Below are 15,835 nucleotides of genomic sequence, written 5' to 3' on the forward strand. Positions count from 1 at the left end.
AAATGAACAAGAAGATTCCGGAAAAACTTAGAAAGAGATGATTAAAGCAGTTGCACGAAACAAATTAAATATATACAATATGTATGTGGATGTCCCGAAGATGGAAGACGTAGCTGGTTCGAGGACAAACTACGCGGAGTTACATATTTATACTATAAGAATGAATAAACTCTCCGGTCCACTGCAGTATATTTCGAGCAAAGGTTTCTGCTATTAGGAACGCCGCGTAGCTAATCCCTAATGTAGCAATAAGTAACTCTAGTTTTAACAAATACGTGGACAAGCAGGCAAGGCATTAAGCGCGTTTCGCAAATCGGGAAAAGTTTCTTGATAAGCTGGGTGCTAGATCATAAAGACATCGAGGAAAATAAGATAGTGGACGACACTACCAAAAATAACTTAAGTCTATCAACTGGAAATATTTCCACTATTTGTAAACCCATACATTGTTTATACGATGAACTAGACAGAAGCTTGGCAAGGGAGGCTAAAATGCGATGAAATGATTTACTCTGGTGGGAAACTTCAAAAGTTATGTGTAAAAGAGTAGATCGGACTGATCATAGTCCAGTGGCGGCACACGCCTGCAGAATGGGGCTGAAAATTTGAGAAGACTGTAGGAACTGTCAAAAGCAACCTATGGAGCAACTTTTGTGCATTTATTTCCCATTGGCAAAGCAAAGCTTTAAACATTTGGAGGTCCCAAGGTATCAAACACTGAAGGAGCTATTTTTAGCTATTCTTCTATTTTCTTTTTTTTGAGACCATAGAACGTATTGAAAATCGGATCAAACGCTGGCATCCTAGAGACATGACTATTACTACTGGACTACCTGACGCCACTCCATCTTTTTTCTTTATGCTAAAATTGGGATATTAGTCTCTCAGACTAACCTAACCTATATTCTGGTATAGTAATATTTCTTCCCAAAAATTTAATATAGATATACTATATAATTTATTTTCCAAAAAATATATTTTTTTTATATAATTTTACACTTTCAGTATAGTTTACTCAACAGAGTAATCAAAGTCTACAACAACAATAAATTCAATTGCTATTTATTGCAATTTTATTACATGCTTTGACTTTTATATTATAAACACAGAAACACACACATTTCTATCAATTGAGCCGTATTCGACACCACGTACAGCCAATTGAAAAGCTCATTCACTGCGCTCACCAAATAAATTTACATCGAAATACATTTAATACTCGCAGTTGGCTCAAATGGGCTTTTGCAATAATAATAATATGAATTTTACTGCCGCTAACAAACAATAAAGAACGCTACAGTTTTATGGGCAAACGCGAGTAGGTGAGTGGTTGCCACTTTAGGTGGTCGTAGTTGCCACTTTTATGTTTGGTCGAGTTTATCTGTTGCAAGTACATAATGTTTTCGCAGTGATATTACTTTAGTGGCGCTTTAGTAGTGTTGCAATCACACTTTTTTGCTCCATCAAGCTTTCTACATGCTGTGTAGCTGCAAATTTATTTTCTAAAGTTAACTTAATTTTCGGAGCCCATAAATACTTAGTTGGAGTTAATAAAAGGTAGTTTTTAAAAATACTCAAATGTTAGGAAATTTATTTTTTAGAGACTGCGCTGAAAGGTGAACGAGATCAAATATATAAGCACTTTTGAGATATACGAGGTTTGACAATTAAGTAATGAGACTGGTTTTATTGCTGCGCTTGTGGTAAACATGTGACCTTGCAATTCCTTTGATGATGGCAGAGTTGTAGAATAATTTTCAAATTTACGGTTTTTATGGAATCAGTCTCATTACTTAATTGTCATACCTCGTATGTATGTGTATATGCTTGTACTCATAACTCTCTGAACCCTAAAAAAAATGCTCCACAAGGCAAAATACGATCCGAGATATTCAAATGCGGCGGCGAAGAGCTGATAAGGAGCATGCGTCAGCTTCTTTGTAGTATATGGGCGAACGAAATCTGCTCCAACTACAGTGGGATAAGCCTTCTCAACATCGCATATAAGGTTCTATCGAAAGTAACGAATGAACCATATCAGTGTGCCTTTAGGCCTGGATATCAACAACTAATCAGACTTTTACCATGCGCCACATTTTTTTAAAGACCTGTGAAAAGAGGATGGGCACACACCACCTGTTCGTCGATTTCAAGGCTGCTTTTGACAGCACGAAAAGTAGCTGCAATGTCTGAATTTGGTAACCCCGTAAAACCAACAGGCGCTACTTTGGACTGAGTAGGAATAAATTTCCATCATGCTATATGGTTCAGAGGCATGGACTATGAGAAAATCTGATGAGTGGGCAGTACGAGTTTTCGAGAGAAAGGTTCTGAAGAAAATTTATGGTTCTTTTCGTATTGGCAATGACGAATGCCACAGTCGATGGAACGATGAGCTGCCCGACATGTAAGACGACAGTGAGACATACTTGTGGTTAGGCTAGTTCATGTCGTTCGAATGGATGAAAACACTCCAGCTCTAACAGTACTCGACCGTATAGAAGCAGAAAAAGAGGCAGATTTCCACTCCGTTGAAGACCAGGAGGAGAAGGATCTAGTTACACTTGGAATCTCCAATTGACGATTGGAAAAAAACTGGCGCGCTGTTGTGAACTTGGCTACAACCGCGTAAGCTGTTGTCTACGCCAATAAAGAAAAAGAAGAACTACACTTAACCCGACAAAGCTTACTTCAGAAATTTATACTGAACATGACGGCTCAATCAACGAACTACACCAAAGAAGGCTGCACCAAAGACAGGCGTTGTTGTTGTAACGATTGAATGCTGCTGAGTTAACAGTCCGTGGTCGAATTTAAATACGGCTATTACCAGTTTATTTATACCGGTCTCCGTAGGATTAACACCACCGGTGGGTCACGCACTAAGATGAAACTGAATACTATTAGCTGCGTCGTCCTCAACGTGTTAAGAATAGCAATGGTGAGCTCGATCGATAAATAAGTTCGGACTAACAGTATTTCCGATTACCGTGAACATCGAACAATATCAGTTCATTTACCTAAATAGCCGGTATTTGTGAGAACACTAAAAATGTTATCGTCCACCTGGTAGATTCACACTGCCTTCTGGAACTTACCAATAGAACACTAAACATTGAACCTAATCGAGGTATGTTAAGACAAAACCCGTTCGTACCGCCAGACGTGGTGTTTTTGACGAGACTTAAACGGACATAAAGTTTGGACTACCAGGTCAAACATATGACATTAAGTATGGTACTAAAGTCATTGGAGGTTCTGTTAAAATTATATTCATACGAGTATATTAGATTCTACCAACTTTAATCTCAAAAAAAGCTACGAATCGATTGTGTAGACTTCATTTCGACTTACTATATTTGTATATGTAGTTCAATAATTTCATAAGCATTAGTTCAGATGCTTCGGCAAAGTTAAATATACGGAGATATTTGCCGATGAGTATTCTCATGGCAATAATAGCATATCACACACAAAAACTTAACACTCTCTCCCCGAGCTACTCACAAGCAAACCGCAAGAATTTCAAAACATTTAAACCTAACCAAATCTAATTGCCAACGAAATTTTGTCTCCACGGCAAACAAGCAACTAAGCTTATTAAATTCAGGACACAAAGGATTTTCTTGATACTTTTTTCTAACTCTGACAAGACGGCAATGAGGCTGCTAAAATAAGCAGAAACTTCCAAAGAAAGGCAGCGCAAAATATCTTAAGACCAAAAAGCCGACAAGAAAACGGTGTGGCAAGTAAGGAGAGCAGGAGAAAAGCGTAATGGCAGCGCTTGTTTCTAAGACGCCAGACACACGCAAGGATTTTCAAAAACACTTCAACGAGATTAATTTGAAAGTTTGTTGAAAATGTTTCCGACTTCCAGCGCTCGCACTCGCACTACGCACGCACTCACACCAAATCTAACTAGAGAGAGGAGGAGGAGTGAGAGCATGTGCGCGTCACCAAACGCTGTGGTTACACTTCGACTGAATCCTCGGTGGTGGTGACGGTTATTGTTGGAGTTTGGGCATGCCATAGCAACCGCTATGAATTGTGTTGCACGGAGACAATGCCCAAATATGAGCGCATCCAAGCAGCGCCGCATGGAGCTTACATTTCGCACTACGCATTTTGATATACGACTATTGCTTGTGGTGGGAGCCGGCATGCTTTCGGTTGGTGTGAGCATGCTTTTTGTTTTTAGAAAATAGAAATAAATTCCGTTGAGATTATAGTTATGAATTATGAGTTGAGTTATTGAAAAGCGCGAACGCACGCAATGCTTTTCGTTGAACAATAAATAAATTTTTGCGAATCCATGGAGGTGTGTATGAGAGTGGGTGTGCTTAGACAACTACATTACATTCGTGGGATGTCATTGGAGTTATGAAGAAGGGAAAATATATAAAGTTTCTGTAATTTGATGACTGTAATTATATATAAAGATCAAAATGGAAAAGGAGCGGTCTAACGGTGTAAACACGGTAAAAAAACAAACTCGATACAGCAGTTAAGGCAATAATCTCAGTCAGTATTACTCCAGAGATGTCTTTAGAAGCAGAGAGGCAGTCGATGTAAAGGCTGTCGAAAAGTGGCTCCATATATACCGGGTTCCTGAACACACATGAATTCAAGGAAACGATGCTACAGATGTGATTGCCAAAAGTGTCATCCGTCTGCCTATCGAACAAGTACAGGGAATACGGAAGTCAATCGGAACGATATACAACGAAACTCACGAAATGGCTGATAGGCGGATCAGGGCGAGATTGGAGACCTTAAATACATGCAGCATCGCCAAGCTCATGTGCAAGAGACCTTTAGAAAAACTCGCTTGGTTCTTACTCACAGATCTCGAAAGGACTGCCGGACCGCTGTTGGCCTCTTGACAGGTAACAACTTACAGGCATCACATGCTAACCGGATGGGCATAAGTAATAACAATACATGCAGAAATTGCATAGAAGTTAACATAAGACATACGCTAGAACACCTTCAATGCCTTTGTCCAGCACTTTCTAGAACTCAACTCAAGTATCTAGGAGCTTCGGAGTTCAAAGGACTGGACAAAGTATCAAACATAGACATTAAGTTTTTCAACTCCTTGTTAACCGATTTCGGAATTAATTAAGCTTAAGGTGTTTCGCCAAAGTGGCTCACATAGCTGTTATACTGGGATGGCCGTGTAGCGCTTCTTTTGAGTTAAGTGCCGTTATAAATACATTCATATACGGGCATGTATTATGGTTGTATCTCTATGAGTGCGACATTGAACTGTCAGAAAACTGAAGAGTTTCTATTCAAAGTGGAATGAAAGAAGTAGAAACAAAACCAGCTTTTGCTTTTCGGAGCAAAGAAAGCGAAACTCATTTCGGATTCAATTATATAATTATAGCTGCTATAGCGTAAAGCGAGACCAAAATTGTCAATAAAATGGAAATGAACTAAACTTTCGGGAACAAGATTTATAGGTCATAAATATCGAATGACCGCAGCGAGGCAAGAAAGTGCAGCGTGTGCGTTACAACCGCTAAGTAAATTAGGGCAGGTGGCAAGCTGAGCAATGGAAAGCGAAAAATAACAATAAAAACGGCATTAAAAAGCAATAATGTGGCTGCCGCAACGGTTTCAAATTGAGCTGCTCAACAAATCGCTTGAACTACCAATGCTTAAATTTGAGTTGGCAATTCAGAGGCGTGAAATTTATGCCATTTTAATAGCGAGGCAGCAAAACTGTCAAAGTGAAATTGAACGCTGGCATAATTTCATAGCCGAAACCACGCGTAAAACGCGAAGCGACAGCTAAGCCTTAGGCCGGACATGTCAATTGGCCGCATTAAATAATAATGCCAAATGATGTGGTTTTATGAATGAGTGCTTATATGAGTACAGATATGCATATATATATATAAGTATATGTGTTTATGTGTGAAGGATGAATTCATTGACTTGACAATCAAGTAATCAAGTGGTCTAATGAGAAAAAGTATAGTAAGTTGCACGGCAAGTATGATTGCTTTATCTTGGGTCTTATTGCTATGTTTCAGTTGAAGATTGTGGCGCAAGTTCTTCATTTCGGGGTGCACTCTGAGCACAGCTTAAGTTGATAAAATGCAGTGGAAAAGTCGTTTTAGGGATGACATCATCCCCGTCCTGCCATATGGTTCAGAGGCATGGACGATGGCAACATCTGATGAGTCGGCATTATTAGTTTAGAGAGAAAGGTTCTGCGGAGGATTTATGGGCGTAGTTCATCGGATTAAGAGACAGCGGTTACGTTGGTTTGGTCATCTCGTTTGATTCAATGAAAACACTCCAGCTCTGAGAGTATTCGAAGAAGAGGAAGAAGAAGGGCTGCATTCCGTTGGACAGACCAGGTGCAGGGGACCTGGCTATACTTGGAATCTCCAATTGATGCCACTCAACCAAAAGGAAGAACGACTAGTGCGCTGTTGTAAACCTGGCAATAACTGCGTAAGCCGGGTCTACGCCATTAAAGAAGAAGAATACTTGATAGTGGTTGGTTTCGGAGGCACCTACTTCCAAAACCAAAGCAGGCTGTCGTAAAAAGATCGTTACAAGATCGCGGCACCGAGTCTTTCACAGAAATCTCTGCAGACACAAAGAAGCCTTTATTAACTACGCTTCAAACAAGCCAACAAAAGTTAAGGCTTGGATAGTTTTCACACTTTTTAGCGCATTTCCAAACATTTTTGACAATCCACCAAATACGAAATCTTTTCAGATTTGTTATAATTTTTCTTGTAACCTTCAATTTAGAAGGTCTTAGGTCGAATAAGATCTCGTTTATTTGACACACTCGGCGCGTTTTCGTAACTTCGGAGTCCGAGGAAGACGACCACATGGGTTTCGGTCTCTTCGACTCTTCGACTAAACAACTCAACACTAAAGTTGATATTCGAAAATTTCATGCCACAGTCCGTTGAAAAAATAATAAACCATCTTGGACCAATAGTTAGTATATGAACTTGTAGGAGTCATCATATGGCATCTACCCTTAAGCTCTCATCTTCAGAAAATTTGAAAAGAAAAGTGTGCTCGGAGGAATGCAGAGCTTGCGCGGAGTTTGATGAGGCGCTAGAACATTATCTTTGCAATTACCTAGCCTTCAGCTAGCTGAGACGGGACATTCTCCATGGCTCTCAATGCTTCTACTTTAGAAACATTGGAGGAACAAAGATTAAAAAAGAGGTAAAACTCCAAAGCCACTGAGTGTCTGAATAAGACTTAATTTTGTTGCCTCTCGGAAGTCAAATTGACCTAATGATGGCGTAAGTGCGGCCGCCTGGGGTCTGGCGTCCCTGCGTGTTCCTTTCCTGCCAACTAAACTTGAATTATACGCTATTATTAACCTGGATCATGATTTTATTTCTACAAATGGGTGCACATAAACTCTTTCAACGGTTCCATATAATGTGTTATCCTTTTACCTTTCTTTCCTATCCTACCCGATTTTGTTTATTTGTTAAGAGTGACATATGTCTCATTAATATACCCTGAACAGTGTATACCACGAAATTTGTAAAGCCTCCCGAAGAAAGTGTCGAATACTTTATAAAATACATATACGAGGTTTGACAATTAAGTAATGAGACTGATTTTATTGCCGCGCTTGTGGTAAACCTGTGGCCTTGAAATTCCCTTTCTCTTTTTCCGGCATCCCTCCCCTCTCCATTGATATATGTACCATCGCTCTAGCTTGTTTAGTTCGCCTGCTGCGTCAAGTTGAGTAGACGTGTGTTTGTAGTGCTCGTCACGAAAATGGAAAAACGAAATCAAGAGCAACGCGTCGCGATAAAATTTTGCGCCAGATTGGGCGAAACAGCTTCGGAAACGTACGCTAAAATTGTAAGAGTGTATGGTGATAGTGCTCTTAGTCGTGCCCAGGTGCCCAAAGCTCACAATGGTTGTCTCCGCGCGCCCCCCGCCCGAAAAAAGCTCGCATGAGCAAGTCGAAAGTGAAAACGATGATTATTGCCTTTTTTGATAGCCGTGGAATCGTCCACAAAGAATTCGTTCCACCAGGGAAAACTGTGAATCAAGTCTACTATTGCCAAGTACTCGAAAGATTGCGAAAACGAGTCAACAGGGTGCGCCCAGACATCGCTCGTAACTGGATCCTTCATCACGACAACGCGCCGTGTCACACCGCCCTCAGCGTGTCCCAGTATTTGGCCTCTAAAGGGATCGCCGTGTTGCAACAGCCGCCTTATTCGCCCGACATGTCACCCTGTGACTTTTTTTGTTTCCTAAAACAAAATCGGTGGTCAAAGGAACTCATTTTGAGTCGATTACGGACATACAGGCGGCCGTGACGAGGGTACTCGCGGACATCCCAGTCGAAGCGTTCCAGAAATGTTACGAAGCATGGAAAACGCGCTGGAATCGCTGTATAGCTGCCCAAGGGGACTACTTTGAAGGGAATGGCAGAGTTGTAGAATAATTTTCAAATATACGGTTTTTATGGAATCAGTCTCATTACTTAATTGTCATACCTCGTATATATTGACTATACTACACGGCTCACATACATATGTACTTGTATGTATATATCTCTGAATTAGACGGTTGCTCATAAAACCGTTAAATGTTTTCTCGCCACCACTGTGTTGCTTAGCAAATAAATTTGCAGATTTCTTAATAATAAAATTTTCAATATATTTTATATTCGATAAAAATATTCAATAAACCTACCGCTATTGCATCCATTACAGCATTCACCATGTTGACTATTGTTGCTATACGTTTTTGTTGTTGTACTAATGCAGCTTTTTGCTATGTATGTCTTACTCAATATTTTCTTGGTGTTGACATTTAATTTGTTGAAATCACACAAACAGCTGCTTACAACAACAACAACAGTCGCTAGTAAGCACACTTGCCACAAGCGGTCGATAGCTGGGCCCGCTGGCCATCTAATGCCACTCGAGTGCGGCTAAAACACACACACACATACACTTTTTAAATGGATTTTGGTTGTTTGCGTGTGTGTGTGTTTGCTCGCTGAAAACACCGTTACGAGTGTTGTGGGTTGTGTTAGCCAAATTAATCCATGCAAATACGCCAAGTAACTGCCGTTTATTTCCTTCACTTCTTCTGTAATAAAAGTTGTTGTTGTTTTCTCCAACCATCAAGTGATTAACGCTTGACCAGTTGTTGTTGTACGGTTTGATCGGTATGTGTTAAATAGGTGAATTGGTTGTTGGCCAGCGCGTTTCGCTTGGCCGATAAGTGAGTGAGCTGCCGACACACATGCACACACACAAATACACATACATGGATGTATGTTAAACCAGTGTGTGGCTCTCGTTTGCTGTTTTATTTGGTTGCTGCAAATTGATTTCGTTGTAAAATGTAGTAAAACAACAACAACAAACGTTTGTTGCCGGTGAAAGGTGATGACGCTGTGCTTGCACACACACACGCATACACTTACAAGCAGTCGCAGCTGATTTGTTGTTGATTTTATTTAAAATTTTTGTTTTTGTAATTTTTTTGCTTTTTTTTGTAATTTTTGTGCTTTCCCAGTTATGATTAAAATTGAGATTTCCTTGTTTGCACGTAACCTCGTAGAAATTAATTTTTGACGATTTTTATTTGCTGTCGTTTCATTTTGGCGGATTATCACTTTAATCGCTTTTTCATATTTTCTTTTACTTTTGACTTTTTTATTTCTTTTTTTTGACACTCTCCACTAATTGAGTTTTCTGTTTGCTTTGTTAATTCGAAATTTTCTCACTTGCAATTTTATTTTCACAGTTATTATAATGCTCAAATTCAATTACTTCGAGGATTGTCTGTTTTTAAGCTTCAAAGGCATATTTTAGTTGATGTTCATTTTTAACAAGTCTATAACTGTAAAAGTAGTTAGTTAATAATAGTTATTTTCATAGAGGAGAGGAGAGGACATGGTGCTTGCATAAAATGCAACCAACCAGGACACGAATTGAAAGAGTGCACAGAGACCCCTCATGCTGCCTTTGTGAAGAGGCTAAACACGAAAAAGTCGCCCATAACCCGGGCTCCGCAAAATGTACGGTACTTGGGAATTACCAAAATTAATGAATATTCTACAGGCCAACCTTTCACAGTAATTAGCTGCTACTTGAGGCCAAGCGACAGCATACAAGAATTTCAAGAAAAGCTCGACAATATTGAGGATACAGCTATGTCAACAGAAGGTCTACTAATAAATAATTATCGCCGGAGATCTAAATTCGAAAGCCGTAGAGTGGAATATACCAAACACGGACTCGAGGGGAAAGCGCATTCAAGAAATTACTGCATGGCTTGATCTAATAGTGCTCAATATGGGGAATGCAACCACGTTTAGAAGACACCAGACATTACTCTAGCAGGCTCAATAAAGGAATAGAGAGTCCTAGAAAATTACACAAGTAGCCATCATCAGTACATTTCCGAGAAGCTGAGCAATACCAAGCAGCAAAAAATGAGCTGAAGCATGCCATCGATGATAGCAAAAAGAAAAAAAATGGGAGGAATTACCCGAGGATGTTAGCAAAAACCCTTGGATCCTTTGTATAAAAGAGTAATGAAGAAACTCCATATTTGAGCAAAGCCACTTGACCTAAACGCTGTCAAAATGGATGGTATAGTAAACGCACTAATCCCACGCACAAAAAAAGAGTCAGTTAACCAGAACAGGCTATACTTTCAGAAACCTTCCTGTTCACCCTCGAGGAACTGCAACTGGCCGCTAGCAAGTTCAAAACTAACAAATCGTTCGGCCCGTGTAGAACCCAGCAGTACAACTTAAAACAATCGCCGGAGAATGAACCGCAGTACTCTTAAATATATACAACGCCTGCATCGAAACTGGAATATTTCGTGTAACAAACAAATCAGCAAGCGAAAAGGGGATCCCAATTTGTCATCTGCATACCGCCCACTATACATACTTAACACAACGGGAAAGCTCTAAAAAAGGCTACTTAAACCTAGACTGGAAGCGGCTATCAATGAAGCTGGAAAACTCTATCCCAAACAACACGATTTAAGACCCGGAAGGTCAACTCTAGGAACCATCCATAACGTTATTGAATGTGTAGAAGTCGCATAGCGTAGATGCCACAAATACAAGCGAATAGTTCTGTTGGCGACTTTATGAGTTCGAATCGCTTTCAATAACGCGAGATGGGCGGACATGATCGGCGCTTTAGAAAAAAAAATTTAGAATCCCCGATTACCTCAATGCCGTGGTGCGGAGCTATCTTAGTAACAGGAAACTGCAGAACCAGACCAGAGAGGGAACACGACAAATATGTAGCAGTCACGTCAGGAGCAGCACAAGGGTTCATTTTAGGCCCAGAACTGTGGAACATTAGTAATGACACAATTGTAATACTTCAAATGCCAGAAGAATGTTATTTAGTTGACTACGCGAGCGAAATAGCAACAGTAATCACAGCTCGAGGCACAGATAAAGCCCGAAGAAAGCTGAATTAAGCCATGATACGGACGCAAACATGGCTTGACTCACATAACCTTCAGCTCGCAACTGCTGCTGACGAACAAGCACATTCCTCTCTAAATAAGTATACAAACGTCTAATTAAGGACACAAAAGTAGTATATTACATACAATAGGCGTAAGACCATTTAGTCTTCTTCGTACAAAACCAGCACGCCACAGAAAAGGCAGTGAAAATCACTACTATCTTAGCAGACTTATGGCCAACATAGGAGGGCCCACACAAGAAAAGAGAAAACTCTTAATCTCAATAATCACCTGCGTCTTACCATACGGAGCTGAACTATTATAGTTCTACATTAATTTTTAATTAAATATACGTGACAACCCTTTAAATAATTTTATTTATGATTTGTTTACTTAATAAATTTTATAAGAACATCAGATTGGCTTTGCAACTCTACACATTTTTTTGCAACACAATATTTTTCGACACTTTCTCTTGATACACAAATTACATATAACTTTCATAGATTTAATTAACTACATGTGGCAACCCTATAAATAATTTTATTTATTATTTTGTTTACTTATGAAATTTTTTAGCACCATACATTGCGTTTTTAAACTGTTTTTCCTAATTTATTTATTTTAAAAACAGTTGGTAACTCTGTAATATATTTTTTGAACAAAATTTTGTGGATATTTGCTCTTAGTTACTAAATTTTTATGTAACTCTTATAGTTTTAGACCAAATTTTAATTTTTTAATTAACTACATGTGGCAACCCTATAAATAATTTTATTTATTATTTTGTTTACTTAAGAAATTTTTAAGCAACATACATTGCGTTTTTAAACTTTTTTTCTAAATTTATTTTAAAAACAGTTGGCAACTCTGTAATATATTTTTTTAACAAAATTTTGGGAATATTTGCTCTTAGTTACTCAATTTTTATGTAACTTTTATAGTTTTAAGCCAAATTTTAATTTTTGAATTAACTACATGTGGCAACCCTATAAATAATTTTATTTATTATTTTGTTTACTTATGAAATTTTGAAGCAACATACATTGCGTTTTTAAACTTTTTTCTACATTTATTTTAAAAACAGTTGGCAACTCTATAAAATAATTTTTAACAAAATTTTGTGGATATTTGCTCTTAGTTACCCAATTTTAATGAAACTTTTACAGTTTTAGACCAAACTATAATTTTTGAATCAACTACATGTGGCAACTCTATAATATTTTTGAAAAATATTTTTGTATACTTTCTCTTAGATACTCACATTTTACATAACTTTTATAGTTTTAGACTTATTCTTAATTTTTTTTAACTAAATACATGTGGCAACACTTTTATTAATTTTATTTAGGAGACCTCAAAAGGACTTTCAGTGAAACAGAAACTATCAAAAGCAGATAATACACGCATATTGTTGTTATCAATATTACTCAAAATATTTGCGGCAATAAATTGAGAAAGTGATATCTCTCAAAAGAGGCGCTTTAAAACGTCATAAATATTTATAAACATTTTCGACAAATACAAAAGCCCATAAACCGTAAATAAGTGTATTAAATGCGCGTCCCTGACATATTGCTGTTTTTACATTCATTGTATATTTTTTAGTCAGACTACACGCCTGCGCGCTACAACCTGTTCCGGCGATAATCGCATGCGCTAAGCAACAACAAAAGCAACAACAAACTCATTTAGCATGCGGTGTTTTACCGAATTTCGTTCGCTTTTTATATTACGAACGTAAACGATCGTAATTAGATATTTTGATTTCATTGTTGAGAATTTTAAATTCGATTATTGTTGTTTTCCTCGCATTTTATATTGTTTACTTCTTTACTTTTATTTTTATTTTTTTGTGATAGGTGGCCAGCCGAGCGCGTAAATTCTTTTGATCGCCAGAGTTGATCAACATGCTAAAATTAGCGAGATTATTTTATTTTTTGTTCCTTTTTTATTCATTTAATTTTTTTTTTTTTGCTATTTATTTATTTTTTTTATTTTAATTTTTTTTTTTAAGTTGTTTCGTTTATTTTCGTACATTTTCGCCTTCTGTGCGCTAATTTCTGTGTCGTCTAAAAGTTATATGAAATTAATTGTTTCTGTGTTTATTTTTGATTTTTTTTGGCGGCGTTTGCTAAACGTTTTATCGATCAATGAAATAATTTCCATTCTCGACACACTTTTGGTTGCAGAAAACTGGTTTAGACACACGATTCGGAAAATTGTATTGAACATGTGAGTTTTAACTGATTTTAATTCAACGGCGATGCGCTCTAATTCAGTTCAATGGAAGACATATTGAATGGAAGCTTTGGATTTGATAGAAATGTATACCATTCTTCTGATCATAATAAACAAAAAGTACACCCCTTACTCTTCAAACCACATAAGTTCTAAAAATCAGTATCAAAAGTGCATTCCGGTTACCTTACTGTTCGAAGCTTTTTTATACTCTTGCAAAATGTTGCTACGGAATATTAGATTAACTATATACCTATACATACTATATATCTAAATGATCAGTTTGCCAAAGCGAGTTGATTTCCAAATGACTGTGCATCCCTCCGTCCGTTTGTGCAAGCTATAACTTGAGTAAGGCTTCAGATATCTTAATGAAACTTGGTGCACATGTCCCTTGGCACCAAAAAAAGGACAGTATTGTAGGTGAAATAAATGGTATCCATTGGGATTGACGGCCAGGTGAACATCCTCCATATGAGCTGCTGCCCAATTGGCCGTTAATTTCTACCATCTACTGCGAAACAACTGGATCGCCTTTGAATTACCAGGCGATACGACAGAAGCGTCCATAATTGGCTAACAGGATACGGTCTAGTGTCTCCAACAGACACGGAAGACCAGAAGCGTCAAGGATTGCTAACAGGAACGGTCTAGTTCGTTCCACCAGGACAACGCCAGACCAACACTGCACTTTCGTTGATGAATCGTCAGAAGCTACGTTAGCATTCATTTTTGGTCATATTCGTCCAATCGGCCATACCGAAACTCGGCATATTTACGTACAGATCTTAAAAGCGTAATAAAATTACAACTTGTGCAAGAAAACTGAAAAACCGCTCGGACCTTCCTAAGATGGACATCGCTCTTTTGCTCCTAGGAGACACTTGAAAATGTCCAAGGAAGCATCCGAAGTTCTTCCGAATTTTCTGTTCCCAGCGACTGAGGCCCATTTCTGGCTCAGTGGGAGTGTAAACAGCAAACTTGTCCGCATTTGAGACGAAGAGTATGCCTGAATATATTCAAGGGGTGTCAATTCATCCAGAAAAAAAACAACGTTTTGTTGTGGTTTGTTTAGCCGTGGATCGGTTTCATATTTTCTTCAAAAAATGTTTCCAGTTGAGAGGGTAACCATCAAAGGTGACCGTTATCACGCCGTGATAAGAAACTATGTAGTATTATATTTGATGCGAAAAAAGTGAAGCTCAGATCTCGGGGCGACATTTGGTTTTCAACAAGACGGCGCCGCTTGCCAAGCAATAGCACAATCGCATGCCATCGATGGATTTATTGCGAGAACACTTCGGTGCAGCAGATAATTTCATATTTTTGGCCGGTCGATCGTCTGTGGCCGCTTGTGTGATATCACACCGTTAAGGCCTTGTTACACGTAACGAGTAAACAGTGGCGAGACAGTATTCTGGCCGAGTATTGATAAGCTCGGTCGAGAGAGTTGCGTTGGCGAGTAGAGGTTTACACGTATTTTGTTCATCTAGTTAGACAAGTGAAGTTTTTCAAAATGCAATGGTAAGTAAACAACATAAAAATCAGACCCCGGGGCGTGGCGAGTGAAGACCGAACGCGTGTTCACACATGCAACGCAGCCGAGTCAGTGAATTTAGCTCAGAAAGGGGCAAAAGAGTGAAGAAAAAGGAAAGCACGTCGGGCATAGTAAACAAAATGTGATTCTAGTGACTCTCTCGCACTAATACTCGCCCACTGACTCGGTTTTCATTACTCGCCTTACTGTTTTAAAAACGAAAACGAGCACTCGGCACGAGTCACATGTCTCGCCGGCTCTATACTCGTTTAAGTGTGATTCAAGGCATTAGACTTTTTCCTTTCTTATGTGGACAATACCCGCTTCGATTCAGACGTTTCGCTTCAAGACCATCATTCGTGTGTTCGTTTCGCCAATTACCAGTCAAAATGATCGAACGAGTTAACGAAAATTGGATTCAACGGATGTAACTGACTGGGGCGGGTCGTAGCCGTAGCCAACATTTGAAAGAAGATAATATTCAAAAAATAATGAGAACAAAGAAATTGTTCTTTAGGAATTATAATAAACTTATGATTTGCAACCGACTTTTCTTTACAGAACTACGTTTCTCGCATGCAATCT

At 38.6% G+C, this 15,835-nt stretch overlaps 1 protein-coding gene and 1 long non-coding RNA gene across 3 annotated transcripts in view; both read right to left on the reverse strand.

Moving 5' to 3' along the window:
* The window catches only part of LOC105234232 (protein sprint), a 538,584-nt gene that overhangs the window by 398,748 nt on the left and 124,001 nt on the right, over positions 1–15,835 (reverse strand). Inside the window, exon 1 of one of the 2 annotated variants that reach the window (XM_049456741.1) lies at positions 8,710–9,098. The exons of the other annotated variant lie outside the window; for it this stretch is intronic. Coding sequence (XP_049312698.1) covers positions 8,710–8,739 — 30 coding nt within the window. The 5' untranslated portion in view covers positions 8,740–9,098. Of the gene's footprint in view, positions 1–8,709; positions 9,099–15,835 lie in introns of those variants that run through there. 2 annotated transcript variants of the gene reach the window in all.
* The window catches only part of LOC125778519 (uncharacterized), a 38,717-nt gene continuing 32,006 nt past the window's right edge, over positions 9,125–15,835 (reverse strand). The window contains exon 2 of the long non-coding RNA XR_007422764.1: positions 9,125–9,870. This is a non-coding gene — a long non-coding RNA (uncharacterized LOC125778519). The remainder of the gene's footprint in view (positions 9,871–15,835) is intronic.

The sequence above is a fragment of the Bactrocera dorsalis genome, chromosome 4, assembly GCF_023373825.1.
Source record: "Bactrocera dorsalis isolate Fly_Bdor chromosome 4, ASM2337382v1, whole genome shotgun sequence".
In the NCBI taxonomy this organism is placed as follows: Eukaryota; Metazoa; Arthropoda; class Insecta; order Diptera; family Tephritidae; genus Bactrocera; species Bactrocera dorsalis.